Here is a 23,928-nt window from a genome sequence, read left to right on the forward strand (position 1 = left end):
ATGGTCATTATGGTCAGACAGTAAAGTTTTTGTTTCATCAAACCAGTTGAAAGTATGTTCTTTGTGTGGAGTCACACATTGTAGTCTGTCTTTTTTGGGGGCAGTAGTTTTTTGCTTGATGAGCAACCTTTCAGGTTATATTGCTATACTTTATCTATACTGCAAATGAGTGCTTTTGTCCAGTTTTAATGCAAGTTGCTTATGATTTTCCAGGACTGATTTTCCATTGTGCATCAGACTTTTTTTGTTTTACATTCATAAGCAGTAGCTACATGTCCCAGTGGTCCCCCCTCGCCCCCCCCCTTCCCCCCCCCCCCCCCCCCCGTCAGATTTGATTTCTTGTGTCCCATGATGTTGAGCAAAGAGATCTCAAGCAGAGTTAGAAAGTAGAGCTCATCAAACACAGCAGTGCAATAAATTTTATATTAATAGAGCATTGCATCAAGAATTGGTTTTGATTGTTTTATGGAGGTGATGATTCATTTCAGTGGAAGATTTGGAAGTTGTAGTTCATGGTTGCGCTGTATATTACACTAAAAGCTGTTTTTTTTTTTGTTTGTTTGTTTGTTTTTTTTATTATTATTTGCTGTATTTTTTTGTTTCGTTTCTGTTTTTTACATGAATTGGCTGAATGGCTAACACATCCACAGGAGAAAACGAGAATCAATTCAATGATGAGCTGAAGTGCTGCAAACACTTGTTTTTAGATAGCTTTTGATCACATTTAAAAACTAGGTTGAATATTTATTTCTAGTCTAGTGAGTCTTGATGAGCTTTTTTTTTTTTTTTTTTTTTTTTTTTGGATGGATAGGAAAAGAACATTAATATAGCCTTGCAATTGTAGCTGTGTCTTCAGCATCTGCACCACACTGGCATGCTGCTTTACATAATCACTTCTGCAGCTGTCCTGTATTTTGTCCTATGTGAGATCTGGTGCATTTACCCCATCTTCTCTGTAATGGATTTAAATGTCCAGTGCTGATTAACAGGCATGGCTTCCTGCTTAAGGGAGCTCAAATATTGCAAAACCGACAATACCAATTATTGCTCTGGTCAGTCTTGTAAGCTTGATTATTTAACAAAAATTTTCATTACCTAAAAAGTCATACATTTGTTGTTTTAGAAAATGTATATAGAAAATGAAAAACAAAATGAAATACATTTTAACAAGGGCTATTGGAGGACACAATGTTGACAAGTTGGACCAGATCATAAAACTCACCTCTCAAGGCTTCCTACAACCTCTGTGGGTGCTGACAGGGGCAAAGAAAGGCCCCAGGCAAGGCAACAGCAACTAGCATGGCGGTAGTAGGGCATTTAACATAGAAGCCCACAGCCAGCCTTTGCAGTGAATGTGAAAGCGAAGAAACAGCAATCTGGAGGCAAATGATTCCATGGGGTTCACCTGTGAAAACGTGAGTATTAGTTTGTCTGGATGGGACAGGATTCTCTTTTCGTCCTCATGACTGGAGCTACATTAAACAGCAAGTGACTTTGTGCTGCTTTTTATTTTTTTAACCCTAACCCTCCCTAAAAGCTCAAAGCACAGCTGTTGCTAAGAAAAGGGGTGTGCTTTGTTTGGAACACAAGAAAAAGAGCTTCTTAGTAAAAAAAAAATAATGCAACAAAGCAAGCCATTTATCCGGATTGTTTTGTTTGGGTGCACGTTAGAGTTAGCATTGAAATTGTTTTTAGGTTCAATTACATGCTACATGTTTTGTTTTTTTGTTTTTTTTTTCCACTTTGTCCCGACCTGGGATATCTAGCAGTCGTGCAGCAAAACCAAAAGATTACTGAATTTTTCTCCAGAATGATAGCAGCGCACACAATGTACCATATAAACCACCTAAAGTCTTCACCAAACAACTGACCGTATTCTTTGTTTTGGTTATTTATATAATGTAAATACGGATCTTAGGACTACTGCTCACACCTGGGTGTCACTTTCGCAGGCACACACCAGCTCTGTTCATTCTCATCCAGCTCTGTTTCACTCTTTTTCAGCCATAATAACATGCATGTCTTTTTACTTTTGCTTTAATCAACCTCTCTCTCCTGTCATTACTACGTTTTATTGTGGTCCATGTTAGAACAGAGAATATTTTACTATTACACCAAAGTACAAATAAAAAGTGGTAAGGTGAAAACTGCAAGCCAGTGAAATTGTCTGGGTCTTTTTCATTACTTTTTTAAGATTATTAAGAATTCTTCTTATCTCAAGCTAATAAAAGGAAAGAAATGTATCTAGGAAATGGCACGAAGAAGACAGAGGGGAATGAAAGAAGCAGTGGCCCAGGGGTGGTGATGTTGGAGGGTGGGTGGAGCCTGGATATTAGCTGGGGCTCTTGAGCATTGAGAGAGTTGGGGGTCTGTCACCCAACTATGTGATGTTGATGCATGTGGACACCCTCTACTGTCCTGCACCTCCTGTGCTGTTAAGCAGAAGAGCTTCAGGGCTCAAACATTACTTTCACTTCATGAAAGACAGGATCACAACAGTAAAGAAAAGGGGGACGAGGAAACAGAGCTGTCTTACCCAAGTGTCAAGTTCTCACATGTCCATGTAAGGGCTTTGTGGGCTTAAACTAGGCTGCTGCCTTCAAGCTATCTGTGGCAGTGAAGAAGCCATACTATTATGCTCAGCGCTCCAATAGATTTGAAGATAAATTGCTTTTACAGTATTTATTTCTCAGAATGTCAAGTTGATAAAGAAATTATAACTTAATTTCTGGTACTTTTTGGATCCAGTCTTTGTCTAAAATAACCGGAAATGGATAGTTGACATTAAAGAGCAGCATCCCGGCTGTAGCTCATTGGATGCATTTTACTTGCCATGCTGAGAGTCCTCAGGATGGAGATGCTCTAATTGAATGTTTTCTGTGTTTGCTATGAAAGGCTGTATTGTAGAGAGAGCCAGCAACATGCCGCTGCACTGTGATTAATCTTACACTGCCTGTTTCAGCTGATTCAGAGATGACTCAGACTGACACACGCCTGCTTTCTTTTCTTTCTTTTTGGGAAGGGGGCTGGCTACAAGAACCATTGTAAAAACACAAGTTGAATTACCTACCCACAGTTTTTTAATTGGATAACATTTCTTTGATAGCAGATAGCCAAAACAAAAAAGGAAAGGCAGGACAGGGAATACGTGGTGATACCTTTTCTTCAGTCTTCTGTTTATATATTCTTGTAGGCCAGTGAATATCCCTAGGATAGACTGTTTCCCTTAGTGACAAATTATTTTTGAAATTATCTTGCTTTTCTTGGGCTAAATTGCTTTAATGAGCATAATGTCCTTGAATGAATATTTTATGATCTTCAACCTGAAAAGATGATTAGCGGGGGGAAAAATAATGTGTCATCCGCACATTAAAAGTCTTGTGAGTTCAGAGAAGTTGCTCATTGATTGGAAAAGTTTGCCATTTGTTGTATTAGGCCTCATAACTTCAAGTGTTTTGGCAGAGTAGCATATTCAGCCACCTTCCTTCCTTTCCCAGTGCTCGAGGACAGCAGACAGCATAGCGTGAAGAAATGTCTATCCCCCCGGCCTTCATGTCAGGAATCCTGATGAGGTTTATTGGGGCAGAAAGGGCACAGTTTTCCCCCTGAGGCTGTAGCTTGAGCTCCAAAGCTATTGGTCTTGTCTCTCCAGTACACACCACACCTCCCTTCCTGTCTCCCTCACTCTCTCTGTCTCATACACTTACTTAATCCTTTTTTCTGTAAATCCATATTTCAGTGTACAAAGCACCACATGGTAACACTGCTTAGGTCACATATTGAAAGTGACATCATTGCATTTGACATGAGGTTAGGGTGAAGTGCAGACAGTGGTTTAAAAAGAGAAAATGATGGTGTGTGAGTAGAGAACCTCTTTGTCATTGGCAGGGAAGCATAGGGAGTGACGTCAAGCAGACTGTTTTTTTTTTTTTTTTGTTTGGTGTGTGTGTATGTGTGTACCCAAATTGTGTGACTCAGGTATATAGATTAGATAACAAGCAGTGTCTTTGTGTTCTCTCTTATTGGCCAGCTGCAGGCATGAATCAGACTGTTCACGTGACTGTATTATTACACAGTGGAGATGAAATCTTACTTCTAAGGAGGTGAGGTGGGGAAAAAAGCAGATTTTGCCAGTTTCATAAAGTACTTGGCTGGCCAGTGGCATAATGTAGTACTGATATTCAGCTGAGGACATGGTGCCATCACCACAGACCTGCAGTCCAGCTCTGCCAAATTTTCCAAAGAAATCTACCATCTCAGGGTGTGTAGCTGTGTGATGGTGTACACTTCAACTCCTGGAATTGACACACCTCAGTCTGATCTCTGCAGGCAACTCCCAAAGTGTCCAATCCTACACTAGTAACAGACAGGCACCACCCCTTTTAGCCCCAACAACACCTGGCTGTGCTGTGAACTGTATTGCTTTGCTTCTGGTAGGGGACTTGCATTACTGCAACTTCCTTTAATGGAAGTTACAACAGCAGCTTTGTATGACCAGAGATAGTAAAGGTAATGCTTGGTTTATGAAGCCAACTGTGTTTCCTAACTTGATGCATCCTGCCAGATCTTACCCTGAGTTTAAAATGTTTTATTTTTCTCTGTTGGCACACAAAACACATTATAATGCACATCTGAGATAAACTTTAATAATCTCCCTAGGTCTGCTTAGATTAATTCTAAGAGGAACCGAGAGTAATCCGAAGTATTTCCTCTGAATCTTGCATTACTTTGCCTAGTTCCTTATGTACTGTTTCCCTTCCTCTTTAGTGTGGGAGACCTGTGCACAGAAATGGCTGTGCATCAGAGCTCCCTTAGAGCTGTTTGTCCTCCCTCTTTCTCTTCTTTTTCCTCTCTCCACGGGCTGGTCTGGTCCCGGCCTCTCTTGCTGCCACTGTTGCTGCAGTTGGCCCAGCTCTGCCACAGTTTTCCATCAAAACACCAAACCTCAATGGAGCATTCAAGCCCAGGCCCGCTCCAGTGCTGCCCCTCCCTCCTATCCCACCCTGTTCTGACTCTGCCTTCTTTCTCCCTTTCTCGCTCACTGCACAGTTAATGGCCCCGTCCAGGAAGAGGTTCCTCACTTAGACTTTATATAACTGGATCTGAAGTATTGAATGAAGTGTGAGTGTTGTCTGTGAGATTTCATAGGGGGGAAAAAGCTGGTTTTAGCAAGTTGGTTTTGTAGCTTCTCTTAGATCTACATGTAAGCTGTGATCTAAAAATGTTCTAACAAAACCACAATGTAGAAGAATTAAGTTGTTGTCAGTTGTTGTAACAGGATTCACACGGTCCAAGATGTTTGTTTTTTTTTTTTTTTTTTTTTTTTTATTACTAAAAGGCTGTTTAGAGTGTTGCATCAGTGTGCAACTTCTGCAAGCAGACTCAGAAGCTGTTTTGTTTAATACTTCAACAGAACCGCATATTTTCTGTTCATATCATGCTGTTCTTTGTATGTTTTTGTACTGCAACCAGTGATTATTAACACTCAACCAGTGATTATTAACACAAGAGTCTTTTATACTCTTGTTTGTTCTAGCAAATCTAAAAAAATGAAAAATGCTTTACTTGTTTTATACAGTCCTTGAAACCTGACATAAACTATTAATGGAGACTTGATAAGAATTAAAACTTTACATAGTTTTCGTAGTATTATCAGGGGAGGAGGGGGCGTGGAGATTATACACTGCTGATCGGCAAAAGAGTATGTACTGTGAAGTTATGGGCTTTAGTGTATGTCAGTAATACTTTTCACTAGAGCAGGGCGATATGGCCAAAAATATTTATCACGATATATATTTGAAAATTTGCGATAACGATATAACCAACGATATAATTGATGCGAGACAAAATACAACTCCACAACATTACTAGCGCAAAAAGACAACCTTCCATTTATTTTCACTTAAACAAGAAGCTGGTTTTTATGTACATTAAAGCTTTATAAAAATGTAACAGTGCAAATGCAAATTCCTTGCTGAAAGTTTAACCAAAAGGCATTTCCAGTAGAAATGGGCTGACATATCCTGAGCATAACCATGTATAATATCCACTGAAGTTAAAAAGAGGTGCTTTGCAACATTAAACTGCAGTGTGCAGTACGCATTTTTCGGACCATAAGGTGCACGGGATTATAAGGCACATTAAGTGAAACAAAGCAGTCAGATAAATCAAACTTTATTAAACTCATTCTTCTTGCTTCCTCCACTTCTGTACCATTGATTCATTAATGTTGAATTCTCTGGCAGCTGCTCTATTCCCATGTTGCTGCAGTATATTAATGACTAACCTCGTATTGTGGATGGATTATCTCAGTTGTTCTCCTGACTGAAGTTTGGTCCGTTTACAGCATCCTGCCATGCGATTGCATTTGTCTCTAACCATGAAGAACCTTCACGTTAACTTTTATAAGTGGAAAAGTGTTAGTGTTCGTCCTCCAGCTTCACTGTTTATGTTATGCTAACATAGCTGTGTCGCTAGCGATCACGTAGCACATCATTATATACCAGCTAGCCCAACTTCAGTAACCCTACAAACGTCACTGCTGTTTAGTTTCCTGTCTTCATTTATGTTGGAAGTGATAGCAGAGCTGTACGTTTGATTTTTTTCAGAAATCTCTCAGTCAGAACATGCAATATCATGCTTAGGTAACTAGCGAAACTAGCGAGCTAACTTCCGCTAGCTTCCTGCTAACTTCTAACTCCGTTAAATGTAATAACTTTTGTTTTCATGGATGCCTGGAAGTTAAACTTTATAGTTACACCTGGTAAAGCAGCAATGCTGATCGTTTTATTAAAGATGAAAGAATTTAGACAGTTTTTAACTCTAAGTGATGCTGCAGTGTTCGTTTGACCTGAAGCATACGGAGTTTAGGACCCAGATTACTCCCAGATTTAAGAGCATCTTAGTCCGACAAATATGACAATAACGACGGCCGCTTGCATGTTCTGCAAAAAAATGTGCTTTGTTGTGTATCTGACGGACAAACACCAAACCAGTTCCACATCACTGAAGTTGCACCATTTTTACAAACCAATTCTGGTTCATCTGTTTCACTCAACAATCGGCCATGTGCGTATGAAAACAAAGGCACTGCGCATGCGCGTTTTACTCCCATTCTATCGCGATATTTCATTTTCCTATCGTTGCCTAACATTATACCGGTATTACCGTGAACGGTATAATATGGCCCAGCCCTACTTTTCACTACAAACTATGAAGTGAGACCCTATAGTATGAACAGACTTGCAGGCTTTGCAGTCACTACAGTCAGAATCTATGCCACAGCAACCAGCTCTTATCCGAATTTGCTCATTCACAACTACTCTTTTTCCTTTTCATTGTTTAACTCCAGCTAGTACAGATATTGTTAGACAAACCTGAATTGTAAGCCTGAGCTACACTCCCAATTGTAAGCCTGAAACACTCCTAGTGCAGCCAATTAAGATACTTAACTATCCACGTGGCCATGACAATTGCTTTTCTTGGACAGTAACCCTTGGGTTAGTGTTATGAATGCATGCTGTTGTTGTAAATCGACAAACCAAGGTAGCATTGTTTTTGGACCAAAATCCACGTTCCACTTAATACCACTTTTCAGTTTCCCTTTAACTATAGATGTGATGAGTTGAATATAAAAGAAGAACCAATTACACTATTTAATGTATTTCCAGTTTACTCTTTATCTGAACAGTCCTAAGATTACAGCTTTAATCACTTATTAATATTTTTCATGCAGAAAAATATATATACCGTATTTTCCGCACTGTAAGGCGTGCTTAAAATCCTTTAATTTTCTCAAAAACTTAAAAGCCGGACCGCTTGATGGATTGTCTGAACATTATGGCTACCGTAGTCAGGACCCTCACGGAGTAATCTGTGTCCAAAACTCTGTCCATTTCAGGTCCCAAAGTCAAACGAACACTGCGGCATCACTGAGAGTTAAAAACTGTCTAAATTCTTTCATCTGTAATAAAATGATCAGCGTTGCTGCTTTACCGGGTGTAACAATGAAGTTTAACATCTAGGCATCCATGAAAACAGAATTTATTACATTTAACGGAGTTAGAAGTTAGCAGAAAGTTAGCTCGCTAGTTTCCACTTAAACATGATATAGCATGTTCTGACTGAGAGATTTCTGAAAAAATTAAAGCCTACAGCTCTGCTATCACTTCCAACATAAATGAAAACAGAAAACTAAACAGCAGTGATGTTTGTAGGGTTACTGAAGTTGGACTAGCTGCTATATAATGATGTGCTACGCGATCGCTAGCGAGCTATGTTAGCATAACAAACACAGTGAAGCTGGAGGATGAACACTAACATTTTTCCACTCGATAAAAGTTAACTTGAGGGTTCCCGATGGTTATGGACAAATGCAATCTCATGGCAGGATGCTGTAAGTGGACCAAACTTCAGTCAGGAGAACAACTGAGATAATCCATCCACAATACGAGGTTAGCTGCATTTGAATAAAGCACCAAATCCACACTTTAAGCTTAAATTTCAAAACTTACATTTAACTACTGATTTTATCTACTGTTCTGATTTTATCTGTTTTGATTTTATATACTGTTGTTTGTTTGTTTGTTAATTAGTTAGTTAGTTTATTTGCTTGTTTTAATCAATTTTAAATCATGCTTTTTATTTGTTCTTGTTTCTAATGTCTCTGTAAAGCACTTTGAATCACCTTGTTGTTGAATTGTGCTATACAAATAAACTTGCCTTGCCTTGCCTTGCCTAGTCATTAATATACTGCAACAACATAGGAATAGAGCAGCTGCGAGAGAATTCAACATTAATGAATCAATGGTTCAGAAGTGGAGGAAACAAGAAGAATGAGTTGAGTAAAGTTTAACTTATCTTACTGTTTTGTTTTGCTTTAGACGCACCGGATTATAAGGCGTATTATGTATGAAAACAGACCCGTTCATCGACAGTGCGCCTTATAATCTGGCGCGCCTTATGGTCCGAGAAATACGGAATATTTAGTTTCTGAAGAGTATATAGAATGAAAAGTATTTCTTTTGAACTCTGTCTTTAGTTACTGGTGTGATTGTAATTTAAATTGGGGAGGGGGTGTTATGGGAACCCCAAAAACTGTTATTTTTATTGGTGCTAAAATGTTTTTATGTGATATTTCCTATCTACAATTGGCATGACGTCTAACAGGGTAGAGCAGGGCAAAACACTGAAATGTAATTATTATAAAAAATTGTCACACTCTGTTTTGTTTGTCTTACAGGTATAATAGAACTGTGTATTTCAGTCCTTTTTGCTTGAGACAAAACCAAAATGAGACTTTTAAGCCTTTGTCATTCTGTTACATGTATCGGGTATGATGACTTGTCGTCAGCTATCTAAGTGTTGTAGAAATATGGTTCATCTTACCCATCTTTAAATTTCTTATTTTAAGCTGAGGACACTTGCGCCCACATTGAAACTTTGCAGCTTCAAATTGGCTGTCACCAATTTAATCTTAGACAACAGTCACAGTAGCTCACATGGGGAATGAGTTATGACTAAAGTAAATAACCATTACTTCAAAGATGGATTAGCAGTTGTTATGTGTATATATTGGATTTGTTCCTTCAGCTTTAATTGCATACTTTGTTTGTGGGTTGTTGTTTTTTTTTGTTTGTTTTTTTTTAAAACAACCTTTTGACTGTTAGTTTGGGCTAATATGATGAAGCCCCTATCTGTCATTGTCTCATGTCAACTGTACCTGTCCAAAAAGAAGTTTTGGAAAACTTTTATTAATGCATGTTAAACTTCTTTTCTGCATAGGCAATGTTTCCCAAACTTACAGCTACATTTACTGTTGAAAACATAATTCATAGTTCATAATATATACACAGTAAGCCGCTATATGCAAATAGACTTACAAACACTATTCTTACAGTAAAAGTAGATATGCCACAAAACACATTTAAAACTGTAATAAATATCTCTGCACATACCTCGATGCTACAACTCTGTTTATGCAAAAAAAATGTTTCTTCTTTTTGGCTACTACAAATCAGATGATCGGCTCATCCTAGGAGGGATCAAACAAGTATTATCTTTGATTCGGTCAAAAATGTATATTCATTATTCCTTTAGTGTCATGTTTCTCGCTTATAATTTGTGATGTCACACAGCAAATTACCAGACAGCCTTTACATTCAGCAGTTATTCAGAAGCACTGTTTCCATAGCAGGCCTGTCTCACTCTCAGCGGGACTGTGCTGTAGTTTTGCTGTGATGCCCGGGCATCGTTGTTATTCCTTTTCTTTCAGTTTTTTTTCCCCCTCTGCACTGGTTGAGTGCCAAAACCAATGTGACAACAGTGCTCACATCCACCCAGGCGGAAAGTTGTCCTTAGATGGAAAGTTTTTATTTATTTATTTTTTAAATTTAGCCTGTGTCTATTTTTATGATAACTTTGGAAGCATTCGTTTGTAAATGACAGAACCCAGACCTTTAAATGGTTAGTTGTAGATTTGCTTGCCAGAGGCAACTAGGGATGTTTAACAGTCAAGCTCTGAAGTGGTGTGTTTTCACAAACTTAAACCAAAAGTGTGGCAGCTTCAGGATTCTGCGCAGCGGGATATTTCTCGATTTAGGAATAGTACCTATAATTTAAAGAATATTAGTTGGTTTGATATCCTTAAACTTACATAGTGATCCCCCATTTTGTGTAGCATATAGCACATGCGAAGTTTTGTTGTCCCTTTTAAAACTTGCTGTGCCACTACTTCCTTTTACCACTTCTCTCTTGTTTGTACTATTTCTTGCATATTTTTTCACAACTACCTTTGTCCTTCCTCTCAGTCTTTATATGTATTTTATAGGCAAGTGATTTCATGCTAGGTGTTTCTCTTATTTCTTCTAGAGACTGTGCTGGCTCTGACTCATGTCTTCTTTTTTTTTTTTTTTAGGACGTAAAATGATGTTGCCCTTCTGAACAAACGTTTTTTTTCAGTTCCCTTCAAAAGTTTTACCAAGTGCAAGACCTCATGAAGAGGAACCACAGCATTATTTCAAAAGGCACTATTATAAGCATAATTCAGCGCAGTCATGTCTACAGTCACTGTAGACAGCTTGATGTGTCATCCATCCTCTTGGTTTCCCTGTCATGCTTTCATTTGCTCCTATACGATCAACCAAAAACACGTGCCTACTCATTTTTGCCGTCTCTGAGCTTGTGCATTTGCATGTAGCATTTCACAGTGTGTGTATTTGTGTGCTGATTTTTCCATCCTTCCAATTCAGAGGTTTCTTAGGGAATGGGTTACTTAAAACTAGTTTTTTTTCCCCCTGCTGTAAGCGCTGGAACTTATTACAGTCTGAGGCATTTTCATAAACGGGCCATTCAGCTGCCCCTGCATGGCCCTGAATGAGACAGTGTCACAAGGAGAAAGGGAGTTAATGTGGCTAGTAAGTCATGACACCTCCTTTTTACCGAACAGTATTATTTTAGAGTGAGTAGTTATTTGTATTCATATACTGTGCATTTTTCCTTGTTTTTCTCTTTTTACATTTTCACAAGCATTTAGTGTAGCATACAGCACATATGTACAAGCCTGAATAAAGACTTTGGGGTATTACAGCAAAGTGTGAAAATGGATTTCACTGCTGTGTGACTATTTCCACAGTGAGACACCAATCTTTTCCATCTTTTCCACTTCTTCGCAGTTAAAAATAATAAAATGTAAAATGGCAAATTATGGCTCAGTCTTTCTGGAGAAAAATCAGTAGTACTGACTGTGTGGACCCCAACTTGGAGTGCTGACGGGTGTTGCAGTGACACTCATATAATCAACTCCAACACTAAGAGTTTTAAGATACTTTGCTAGGTTAAACAAAATAAATCAATATTAAAATCTGTGACCCTTTGCCACGTTTCGTTGGAATAGATTGTCTTTGATTCTCTTTAATCACTTTAAGGCTAAAAACACATTTTTGGCATGTATATCTTATCTTTGAGTACTGGAGTAAAATTTGGTTTAGAAACTGTACAAAGTGCAAGGCCCACCGACTCTTGTGTGCCTTGGGTGATTCTGTTAAGGCTGTCTCTTAAACATGAGAATGACCACCTATAGCTGCTGTTAACAGTGTAGCATTTCTTTAAATTTTCTAGCCTATAAATTTTCTTTCATGCTTTGTCTGCTAAAGAAAAAAGGCAGATCTCAAGTATCCTGGAAAACATTGCGTTTTCCAATATGGTGCTGACTATATCCCCTAATTATTTCATCACTGCTGCACTCTGTGGCAATGAGCATGCCACTTCGAAGGCCCTGTGTATGATTACGATATGATTATTACAGTGAAACTATGATGTCTGTAGAACTAGATTACAGCACATGCACACAGATGAGATCTGAGAGGCAGAGGACATTTGACCTGGAAAACGCTTTAATCTGTAGCTGAAGAACTCCGATGTTTGATCGGGATTATCATGTTTACTACTATATGGGTCTCATGAGAAACTGTCAGCACGACATCTTGTTTTTTGTTTTTTAACTCTGCAAACAGGAATAAGCAGCCCAGCTTTTGTGCTCTACATTACATTAGTAGTCTGCCAGCAGATTTCTGTAGGATGCTAACTGTTATTCTGTTTTATCTTGCAGGTTTCCCAAGAAAGCAAACAGGTAAGAATCTTTATGTTATTGGATTGCTGACACTTACACCCTTATGAATAGGGAATCCTGTGGTAACACAGACATAACACACCACCCAGTCCCATACATGTACAGAGCTCTGCATGAGGGAAATGAGGCAGATTTTACTAGGCCTGGTGTGCTGTAATACAGAAGTCTTTAGAGTGTGGACCAACCCCCCGCCCCCCATGCACGCACACACACACACACACACACACACACACACACACACAGAGTGACGGACAAAGGGGTCCCTCTTTTAAGGGTGGCCCATCGCTGCCTTTCACTGTGAACAGAACAGTGGCCTTTCACAGTTGAGGCCAGTATAGGCAGAGGCAGCCATACATAGCCTCCCGAGGTTCAAGCCGGAGTCTGGCCTTGTGGTATCTCCACTGAGAAGCGTCCTTTCTCTGGCCTTGCTCTTTGGGCACTCAGGAGAGCGCCTCCACTTCCTCTCAGCGTGTCATTTTATACAGTAGACACACTCGGCATGATTGATACGCTAGGAGGTCCTCCTGCATTTTATTCTCAAGAATAAAAAGGACAGTAGTTGGTTCTTACTGTTGCTGCGGTTACTCTGGGTCTTTACTTGCATGAAAGCCAGGCTTATTCTGTAGCAGTAATGTAAGACATGCATACATTATAGTGACCTTTTCAGTAAAAACAATGCAATGTGTAAAAGTCTGCATTGTTGTATGTGATTGCTCTTACTGGACAAATGCTGGTCTTGTACTGTTCTACCACTTGGTTTACCTTTTACTCATCTGTTCCCCTTTCTATAGAACCAGCAGTATTCTCAGTAAAGACCACCCCCCAGACAAGAAACCCAAAAGTGAAAGAAATTCCCTTCCCTCCAATGAGTTTGACCCTACAGGTAACTTTGTACTTTCATTTCGATGCTTGAATGTGGTTTTCCTACTCGCTCTGCTTCAGTCCGTGACAGTGCGTGTTTCCATCTCTTCCTTCGGTCTTTGAATGCCTCACCGACTGCCTCACATGTTTCTGTCTGACAGTCTCCTTTTCTTTTTTTTTTCTCTCCAACTCTCACACTCACAAATTGTCTCATAGAACAAATGTGCTCATGATGATTTGCTCAAGGCATGTTTGTATCTTGCTCTATGCTTTGTGCTTGATTATTGTATAAGTTTAAAATGACAGCTTTACATCAGTCTTCACATGTGTGGTCTGATCTACTGTGTGTTTGTCATTGGATGAAAATAATTTATTATTAGTAGGCGTTTGAATCATCTTTTTGGGAGTTAATTCAGTTTACAGACAGTATAATGTGTCTTTAATGGTTACGTTGACATTACAGCTTTACAAGTGTTTGTCAGAAAGCTTACGTTTCATTACATGTTGCCAGTGTTAAGCCGATAAGCAGAGAACTGTTTGATTAATGGACTGAAAAATCAGTAGCTCTGTGTGTGTATTATGTTCACGTGTCTCACAGTTTTACATAAATAAGTGGGTTTTGTATGCTTGGGTGGTTGGGTGGTCTCATGTGTGCATGCATACTTGAAGGGCACAAAAAGCCACTGAGCTTATTATGCACTCCAGTTTCCAGTTTATTGCAGGGTGAAATTGTTGTGTTTCAGAGACAGACTCGTCTGATATGGTGACAGTCCCGGTGGTATTTGTCAGCAGTCAGTTGAGTGTGATTCGAGATATGACTGAAGCTCCTGTATTCACAACAAAAAAAGAAAATCCTCTGCACCACATAGTGGCTTATCTGTGAATGATGCAACAAAACACAGACAAGATGAGTTCTCTCAGTTAAGACATGCGCTTTGCTGCTTGTCTTTGTCTGGCATCAGACTAAAATCTTCTTGCATACATTTCTTTGATGTTTAGCTATGTAGCGATTAAACAAAATGTACCAAATCCAGCAAGATGCACCTCATTCTTAAATGTACTTTTTGTACATCTTTATTTTCTGCTAGTGTTACATTTATGTCCTGAAATTTTGCATGTCTGCATGTTCTGTATCGCAGCTTGTATTTTTGTTATTTGCTTGCAAGATGCATGAACTCTAATAATCTTTTCCTAGATATTCTCCATATGTGCCTTTTTTCTCTAATTTCAAAGTGGTTTGGGTTTATTAAGGATATACAGAAGTAGGCAGACACTGTAGATGTTTATTAAAACTGACTTTTTAGATCATTGTTTCCCACAAAAACTGATTATTTGTCTAAAAGAAAAAGTCAGCCTCCTTATTTTAATTGGTGGCCTAAGAAAAGTTTCTCTTCTGTTGATGGAAACTTGATTTTGGAATTATTTTTAGCATCATCCCCTTTGCCACAACTTATAAAACCACCCTCTGCGGTGGGGAGACACACCCAAAATTGCATGCAATTTCACTAGCTGCTTATTCATCACGATAAAATTGGAGTGTACAGCTACACTTTTATGGCCATTGTGTTATTAGCGCAGAATTTTTATTAAAGAAGCCAGATGCAATCTTGGCCTTTTGTAACCTTCTTTATTTTCAGGACATGTTTAATATAAAATCAGACTTGAGCTTATCATTTTAATGCAGTTTTCAGTTTTGAAAGCGTGTGGCCCCTATAATTACATTTGCCGTAAGTATCTATAGATATGTGGGTAGTTAAAAATAAAAAGGTACTAAAAAAAACAAGCTAGTTAATCTTCAGCTACTTTCACTTTTTTCAGTGCCTATCCAAATCATTTTTAATTTTTTTTTTTTTTTTTTTTTTAAACTGCCGATTTGTGCGTTTAATTTTTCATCTCCCATGTTTATTTCTCCCTCATGATTTTCTCTTTCCTGTTTTGTTTCCTTTCCTTGTGTTGTTTCTTTATGTGTATGTGAATGTGTGCTGTCTGCTCTGCGTTCTGTGTGGTGGGGGCTGTGAGCAGAAGCTCTGGTGGTGCAGAAGAGTGGCAGCAGCAGTGTGCTACCAGAGGGGAAGCCTGAGTCCTGTGGTAAGAAGCTCCTGCTTGAATGGCTGGTGTGGCAGCTGCATTTGTACACGCTTCCTGGTGTGAGATTGCCTATAGATGTTTTACTTATGTGACCATGCTGGCTGATATTAAAATAAACTGTCCTCATAATCACTGCCAAGACATCAGCTCAACTGGGATACATTCAACTCCTTGTTTATCTGCTCTTTTAAAAATGGAAATCAGTATAGCATTTATTAAGAGATAGGCAGCCAACACATATATTTTTTACAGTGATTATTTATTTCGTTTTACTTTATGATCAGTACAATAGCTTCTAGTAGTCAGTCTTTTTGTGAACATTTGGTATGTAGTTTTATTGTACTTTTCAAATGAATGAGATAATTTAAGTATAGGATCTGCCTACATGATTACAAGGACCAAACATTGGATTTAGTGATATGTTAATTAGAATCTATGTAAACAAAGCCACTTGGGTGTCCCTCTGGTCTTTTTAAACCCCTTCGACTTTGCTTTCATGCTTGTTACTTCATCTACACTGACACGAGTACATTTACAGGCAGAGACACGTGGTCACTGCAGCCAACAGACTGCATGTGGCTTGCCTCACATGCTATGAATTGACAAAACAAATTCTTAAAGCAGCTGTCAGAAATGCCAGTTTGAGCCGAGATAGTCTAAACTCTCCAAAGGGTACAGTTGACAAAGGTAAACCCTTATTATCATATGCAACAAAGCTTTGGCGTGTTTGTTCACTTTGAAACAAACAGATCTTTGTCTCTTATCTTTTTCTGGTCTGGTGCAACTTTAGCATTTTTTATTTTTTTATTTTTTTTAGACAACAAAAAAATCAGTGAGAACTGAAAGTCTTAAAACTCCAGCTTTTAATGAAATGAAATTGTTCTGCCTTTTGAATGCTCTCGGCTGTTACTTGGATTCCTTATGTGTGGTGATGATACAATACAGAAGGTCACCTTATTCTCTAGTGTAAGTTCCGTATCATTGGTGGGTGCTGATTACATTAAAGTTGAATCTCTGAATTATACATTAGCTCAGATCATGTCAGCAGTCCCACTCCTCATGGTTTATAAATACCAAAGAATTTTAAATGCTTTAAAGCAGAGAGAGAGAGAGAGAGAGCTAAGCATCTAGAGGCAAATTCACACCAGCTCTTGAATTCATATGGCTTCATCTGCTTCCTTGACACCCATGCCCTCTCCTCCTCCCTTCCTCCTCGCTCCTTCATCTATACCTAACCCTCTCTCTCCTACACCCTTCCCCCCAACCCAGAGCTTTTGGCTCCTCTAACCTCTCTCCACATATTAGCTGCTATTCCTTCTATTCTCCAACCCCCAACGTACCTATCGATCGACTTACCTCTCTTTTGATGACAAGAAACCACTGGATACCTTTCTCAGTCTTTAAAATGTTGAAATGACAATTTAAGAGAGTTTGTTGTAGTTATAGAGTCTTCTCGTTTTGTTGTTTGTTTTTTTTGTTTGTTTGTTTGTTTGTTTAAATAATATGAGACTACAATTATGTATTTAAGCATTTGTGTACTTTGCGTAATGTTTTCTTTTATGTCTTGTGACGAAGTGCTGGCCAGATAAAAGATAACCTTCCCCTTGCATTTCTTCTAAGTCGCTCCACAAAGAACCTGAAAAGTAACGTTCCTCTTTCTAACCTGTGAGATAACATCTACTTAAGCAGAGTCGTCAGATCAGTTTCAGAAATGACCTCACACATAACCTGTTTCCAAGGAAAGGTGCGACCCTGTGTAAAATGTAAATAAAAACAGAATGCAGTGATTTGAAACTCATTTTCAACAATGCTGGGAAACGGGTGGATGTCTGCTTGTTTTGCAGACATGTATTAAGCATAGTCCTAACTAAAGGATAATTCAGTCACCCCGAGGTGTGGAAGCTCATACTTAATGAAAAATAGTGCAAAGACAAAATATTATATGTTGAAACTGTTGTTTTGTAAATAAAGATATGAGTAAATTTGAAGCTTATAGTACAGAGGACTTTTTTTTTTTTTTTAAACACACATCTCTAAGCATTTGTAAACTGAGACGACTGATTGCTTTTTTTTTTTTTTTTTTTTTAAAAGCGAAACATTTTCCGAGCATGTGTGATTCAGAAATTCAGGTATTTCATAGTTCAGGGCTTCCTTTGTTGTAGTTCCCATTTAAAATGTTTTCAATTGTCTAATTGGTCGGGGCTGTAGAAAAGACCAGTTTAACATCCAGATTCTCTTCTTAGCAGGTCATGTTATTAAAGTGTTTCTAAGTAACTTAAATGTATCTTTTTAAACCCAGTTTACCTAGCTTCTGTTATTGCTGTACCAGGCCTTTGGAAACTTTAACTAACACTGTATTTAAATCATTTATTTATTTAAAAAAAAAAAAAAAAACAACAATCATGGTTGTGCCTTTTATAAATGTCATGTTTTGTCTTTGTACTGTTTAATTTAAATGAAATTATTAATGATGGTTCCAACTTTTTTGCATAGGGTTCTGTATTATAAATAGGTATTTTTATTTGTTTGTTGTCTAGCCAGTCTTGATGATGATTATGATAGTAGTAATAATGAGAAGGACCCTTTGTTGTCGTTGTCTATTAGAAAGTGCAAGACATTAGATAAAACATTTTAAAAGAATTGAAGCATGTAAAATAAATCTGGCATTGAAAATAATTAAAGTGTAAAGGACAGACATGGACGTCTGTATATTTATGATGACTGGACTTAAGGGGATGCCAATCACCACAGAATAGGTATTGTGCTCCTTTATTTACAGCAATTGTGGGTTCTGAAGGCATAAGGGAAGACACTGTTTTAACTCTGTTTGTCTGGATGTTTGTCCACCTGTACTGCCTGCCTGAGGGCAGAAGGTTGAACAAGTGCTGTCCAGAGTAGGGAGGCTCTTTCATTATTTTCTTTGCCCTGCTGAGACGGCGAGTGCTGGAGATGTCCTCTAGGGAAGACACTGGGCAGCCGATGGCTTGCTGGATGGTGTTGATAACCCTCTGCACAGCTTTCCTGTCTGCTGCCGAGCAGCTAGTGTACCACACTGTGATGCAGTACATCAGTACATTGTCGATGGCAAAGCAGTAAAAGGCTACCAACAGCTTTTCCTCTGTGCGATTCCTCTGCAGCGCACTCAGGAAATGTTGTCTCTGGTGGTCTTTTTTTTTAACTGTCGCTGTTATGTTGGGAGACCAAGAGAGATCCTCCGCGATGTTCCTATGAAATTAAAGAAGGAAACCCTTTTGATGCAGTCTGTATTGATCTAGCGAGCAGCAGGGATGGGTCCATGCTGCGCCTCCTGTAGTCAGTCATCATCCCCCTGGTTTTTTGATGCTGAGTGCCAGATACAATTCAACTCACAGTAGTGTTTTCAGCAAACTGTATTAACTGTGCATAGTTTGTGTTCTGGGCAACCATAAATTCGTGTTTCAGGATAATATTTTTCCAAGTCTATGATGTGTTATGCATTTACACAGTAAAAGCCTTATTGGTCATATTTCATGTCCACACTGGCTTCAAAGATGTCCTGTCTTGGGACTGTTTCAGTGAAAGTAATGGGGCACAAAATCCCTTCATCCAAGTATGGATAATACATTTTTAAAGGCAGATGTAATAATAGTAGCTTTGAGATTGGGGGGTGGGGGGATGGCCTTTTAATCGTCTGCAAAACTGTCTTATATGAAGGTAACTTCATATTAAAGTATCAGTATAATCTCAGATACTACTCTGAATTGAATGTGTGTATGGCGCCTCCTTGCAAAACAGTGATGTGTATCTCCGTATGACTGCTTGAGGCTCTCTGTTGGACTCTAAGCCAAGCTACCCTGGTCCCCAGAGGTGATCCTTTTGTTGTTTGTTAAACAGTCCGCCTATAGCACATGTGTCAAACTCAAGGCCCGCGGGCCACATCTGGCCCGGCAGACAATTTTATCTGGCCCGCGAGATCATTTTATATAGATTTATTATTATTGTTATGCATGGCCCGGCAATATGAAGCGCTAATAACACACAAACTACAGATACCATAATGCAGCGCAGCAGAAATGTGCATAAACTACTTACGGTAGGACGTTTTGTCAGAACACCGGTAAACCTGTGTATCTTATTAGTGGAGCTAATGTGGCTGTAATTAAGGAATTTAAGACGGCACTACGAGACAAAACATCAGGATAAGCTGAAAAAATTAAATGCAGAGCAGAAACTACAGAAAGTAGAAGAGCTAAAGAAGAATCTGACATTTCAACAGACTTTTTTCACCAGAGCAAACTCACAAAGTAAAGCTGTTGTGAAGGCAAGTTTTATTGTAGCAGAGGAGAAAGCCAAATCAGCCCAGCCATTTACCGAGGGAGAGTTTCTGTAGAGCTGCATGATGAAGGTGTGCGACGTCTTGTGTCCAGACAAAACGTAGATTTTGGAAATGTGAGCCTGAGCAGAAACGTATGTCAAAGTGTAACCGACATGAAACTGCCCTGGGACAAACTTGTTGGACTTACAACAGATTGAGCGTCGGTGTTGTGTGGTGAAAAAAAGTGGACTAGTCGGCAGGATGCGAGTAAAGATGCAGGAGAACTGTACGGTGAGTTAACAGCATACTGCATCATACACCAGGAAACGCTGTGTGGTAAAGTCCTAAAAACGGAGCATGTAACGATCACCGTGACGCAAACCGTAAATTTTATCCGAACTAAAGGTTTAAATCACTGTCAATTTCAGTCTTTTATGTGGGAAATGAATTCAGAGTTTGCTGACATTCCTTATCATACAGAGGTCCGTTGGCTGAGTTGGGGAAAAATTCTCAATAGAGTTTTTGAGCTCAGCAAGGAAATCTGTCAGTTCATGGACATGGCATGTATGATGCGGTGAAGCCATTTCAAGTGAAGCTGTCACAAATGCAGCAGTGCAACTTGCCTCACTTTCCCTGTTGCCAAGTAATGTTGAACCAAGTCAGCGCAACAGTGTTCCCAAACGCGCACTTTGCTGATAAACTGAGCGCACCGAGTGCTTTAAAGTCCTTTGGTGACTTTAAAGCACAAAATGAGAATTTCGAGCTGCTTCACAACCCATTTACAGTCAGTGTTGGGAAGGTTACTTTTAAAACGGATTCCATTACAGATTACAGAATACATGCCCCAAAATGTATTCTGTAAGGTATTCCTTTACGTTACTCAATGAGAGTAACGTAAAGGAATACTTTGGATTACTTAATATATTATCATGCTGTTTACAACTACGTGAATGTACTATTGCTGTGTGATTTTATTACTATTACTGAAGTTCCGCGGCTCCGAACCGTAGTAAAGGGACCTCTGACTAATACGTCGGGTTCGTGTCGGGCTCGTAGCCAAAAATAGCTTTACTTTGTTGTCTGGGTCAACTTTGCTAGCGAGAGACAGAGAGGGGCGTTGAAAGACTGCTCCAACGGAGCTTATTGTTTCGGAGGAAAACACGAACACAGTGTACAGTCGAGTCTTAATAGCTTACTTACAACTGGGCTCGTCAGGCTCTCTTCTTGGCTGCAGTGGTTATTATTATATTTACATGCTTCCAGCTCCCGTTTCTGCTCGATGACAGCTCGTACTTTTCCACTATCCTTTTTCTCCCTCCTCGCACTCACAGACACATAACGGGTATGGCAGTCCATTCTCCCTGCAGCACGGACTACACTGCCCATGATGCTACATTCTTTAGGGCTATGGCTATAGCATTCTGCCTGTTAGCTTAGCACAACGACAAAAAGGCGCTCTCTCTCACCCAGGAAATACACAGTCGCAGAGAGCGTGCGTCATCCTGTAACCATGGCAACCGTAACGCTGCCGCCTGGAACAACAGAACATAGCTGTCAAACAAAACCCAAACAGTCCTGACCTGCGACAATATGAATCAGGAAAATACCGCCGTGTAATCCATTTATTTCAACAAAGTAACTGTATTCTAAATACCACCTTTTTAAATGGTAACTGAATACAGTTACTCATCTTTTGTATTTTAAATGCGTAACAGCGGTACATGTATGCTGTTACTCCCCAACACTGTTTACAGTTGATGTGGAAACTGCACCTGTGCAGATTCAGATGGAGCTGCATTCTAATGGGACACTCAGGGGAAAGAATGGCCCGCAGAGTTTATTAGTTCCATTCCTGAAGCAATGCCCCAGCTCCGTCTACATACAGCTCGAACCTTGTATATGTTTTCATTTATTTTTTCTGGGGTTTGTGGCAGCATGTTCATATTTCTAACTTGCATAATTTTGACATAATTCAACATATCTAAACCAAATCTCTATTAAAAATTTAAGAAGGCACCATGGAGCCATTATCCGTGGAGCCCACTGTTGTATTTTGATGTTTAAAAACAAAAAAGGAGAGCTTTCTAGTGGCCTACCTCACACACAGACAGCTTCAGCTTTATGCTTTGGCAGAGGAAAAAGTGTAAAGTTTGATTTTAACTGATTTTTATCACCTTCCCAGTGTGATTATTGTGGAATTCTGTCACCCTACATGCTAAGAGTGAACTAACTGGGTGAACTAAAAATTTACTCAACTTCCTGATCTTGTGAAAATCTTTCTCTTTCCGGTCTGTGTCACTTGCAGGTCTGGTCCAGCGATGTGTAATAATCCAGAAAGATGAAAATGGCTTTGGGCTCACTGTCAGTGGTGACAATCCAGTGTTTGTGCAGCTTGTCAAAGAAGGTAAGATTGACTCTCAAATTTAAAAGAGAAAAATGTTACCACATTGACCACCTTCAGTTTGAGCCTTACGTGAGCTCTCCTTATTTTGTGCTTGTGTCCTCATGCAATGACATCAAACTATCACGTCAATTTGCCATGTTAGTTCGCCAATATGAGTGGTAATTGGTCCCCAGAAATCAACAACTCTGGCATTTATTTAGACTAGTGACGTTGTTGACTGTAAACTATTTCCTCTTTCTACAAGTTTCACTTGTAGTTGCAGCTTCTGCTTTATCCTGTTGTCTTGTTATGAGTTTGCCAAAATGCTTCTGTGACCTCGAGTAGTGTCTCACGCTGTCTGTAGAGGATTATGTGGGCTTTTATCAGGTCACAGTAAACACTAGCAGGTCTGTACAGCAGTGGATGGAGACTGCAGAGGAGTGAACCAATCGAGACCTTTTTTCTTTTTTGCACTTTCATTAATGCTTGGGAGTGTCTTAACTATCACTGAATGGCTTCCCATTTTCTTTTTTTAAGTTCCATGTGAATAATGTATCAGCATTTTAAACTGAAAAGCAAACAAAATGCAGCTATAGTGTCTTTAAATGTCATCCCAACGTGGTGAAACTGAAACAGATAGTTATAAGTCCCTTTTCCCCCACCTACTCCACAGTTGAGCAGACTGAGTTATATTCTTTGTTCCCTGACCCCAAGTTGAATTTCCTCACTACTACAAACCTGAAGACCTAAAGTCTATTTTCGGCTTGCAGAGTACTTGAACTGCACTCTGCTGACTTTAGTCAGACTTGCCTCTCATAATAACCTGTCTCATGCCTAAATCCCTTTGTTTGGGGTGGAGCTGTGAAACAGGTCCTTCTTGTAATATAACCACTGTTATGGTCTTTCAAAATAGCACTTGAAATAGTCACGTATTTATGGTCTGTCAAAAGACTTTTGGCATATTCATTGTGAAGAAATGTCATTGCTGCATCATGAAGAAGCATTTTTTGTGTTTCCTTCCTTATTTGCTATTATTCCACTTCCATTGCTTTTTCACTCTCTTTTGGTTGTTAATTGCTTATTTCCCTTTGTGTTTACCAGATGGGGCTGCGATGCGAGCAGGTGTTCAGACAGGAGACAGGATCATCAAGGTATTCTGTTCCTCTGCTACCATGTCTTTTCACTGCGAAAGTTACCGTTTTCTACTCCAAGGCCAATACCGAGGCTGCCACCTTCTGGCCACTCAGTATTTCTACTCAGTAAACTATTGGGAATAAAATGCAATGTCCGGCTGTGTACTTAGAATATGGCCACTATTGTCTTCCAGGTTAATGGGACCCATGTTGCACATTCTAACCACACAGAAGTGGTGAAACTTATTAAATGTAAGTTGTTCTTTCTGCATTTTCACAAAAGTTACATTTTAAAAATAAATCCTACAAAAAGGGACTAATTCTCGTTTCTATGTGTGTGTTCTAGCGGGCTCCTATGTGGCCCTCACAGTGCTGGGCCGGCCCCCCGGGCTTGCCCAGATACCTTTGCCCGAAGCAGAGCCAGACATGAGCTTATCCTCTCCAAACTCTCCAGCACCACGGCGCCCCTGCAGTCCTCAGGACAGCATCTTACCTATTCAACAACCATGGGTACTAAAGACATTAGTTACTTCTGTTGCCT

General features: G+C 39.3%; 1 protein-coding gene across 3 annotated transcripts in view; it reads left to right on the top strand.

Moving 5' to 3' along the window:
• arhgef12a (Rho guanine nucleotide exchange factor (GEF) 12a) overlaps positions 1-23,928 on the top strand; it is a 43,843-nt gene that overhangs the window by 5,905 nt on the left and 14,010 nt on the right. For 2 of the 3 annotated variants that reach the window (XM_026192178.1, XM_026192179.1), the window contains 7 exons: positions 12,608-12,628; positions 13,420-13,511; positions 15,512-15,577; positions 22,177-22,275; positions 23,356-23,405; positions 23,582-23,639; positions 23,734-23,897. In XM_026192178.1, coding sequence (XP_026047963.1) covers positions 12,608-12,628; positions 13,420-13,511; positions 15,512-15,577; positions 22,177-22,275; positions 23,356-23,405; positions 23,582-23,639; positions 23,734-23,897 — 550 coding nt within the window. The remainder of the gene's footprint in view (positions 1-12,607; positions 12,629-13,419; positions 13,512-15,511; positions 15,578-22,176; positions 22,276-23,355; positions 23,406-23,581; positions 23,640-23,733; positions 23,898-23,928) is intronic. The other variant, XM_026192181.1, reaches the window with a different exon arrangement.

The sequence above is a fragment of the Astatotilapia calliptera genome, chromosome 14 (genome assembly GCF_900246225.1).
Source record: "Astatotilapia calliptera chromosome 14, fAstCal1.2, whole genome shotgun sequence".
Lineage (NCBI taxonomy): Eukaryota > Metazoa > Chordata > Actinopteri > Cichliformes > Cichlidae > Astatotilapia > Astatotilapia calliptera.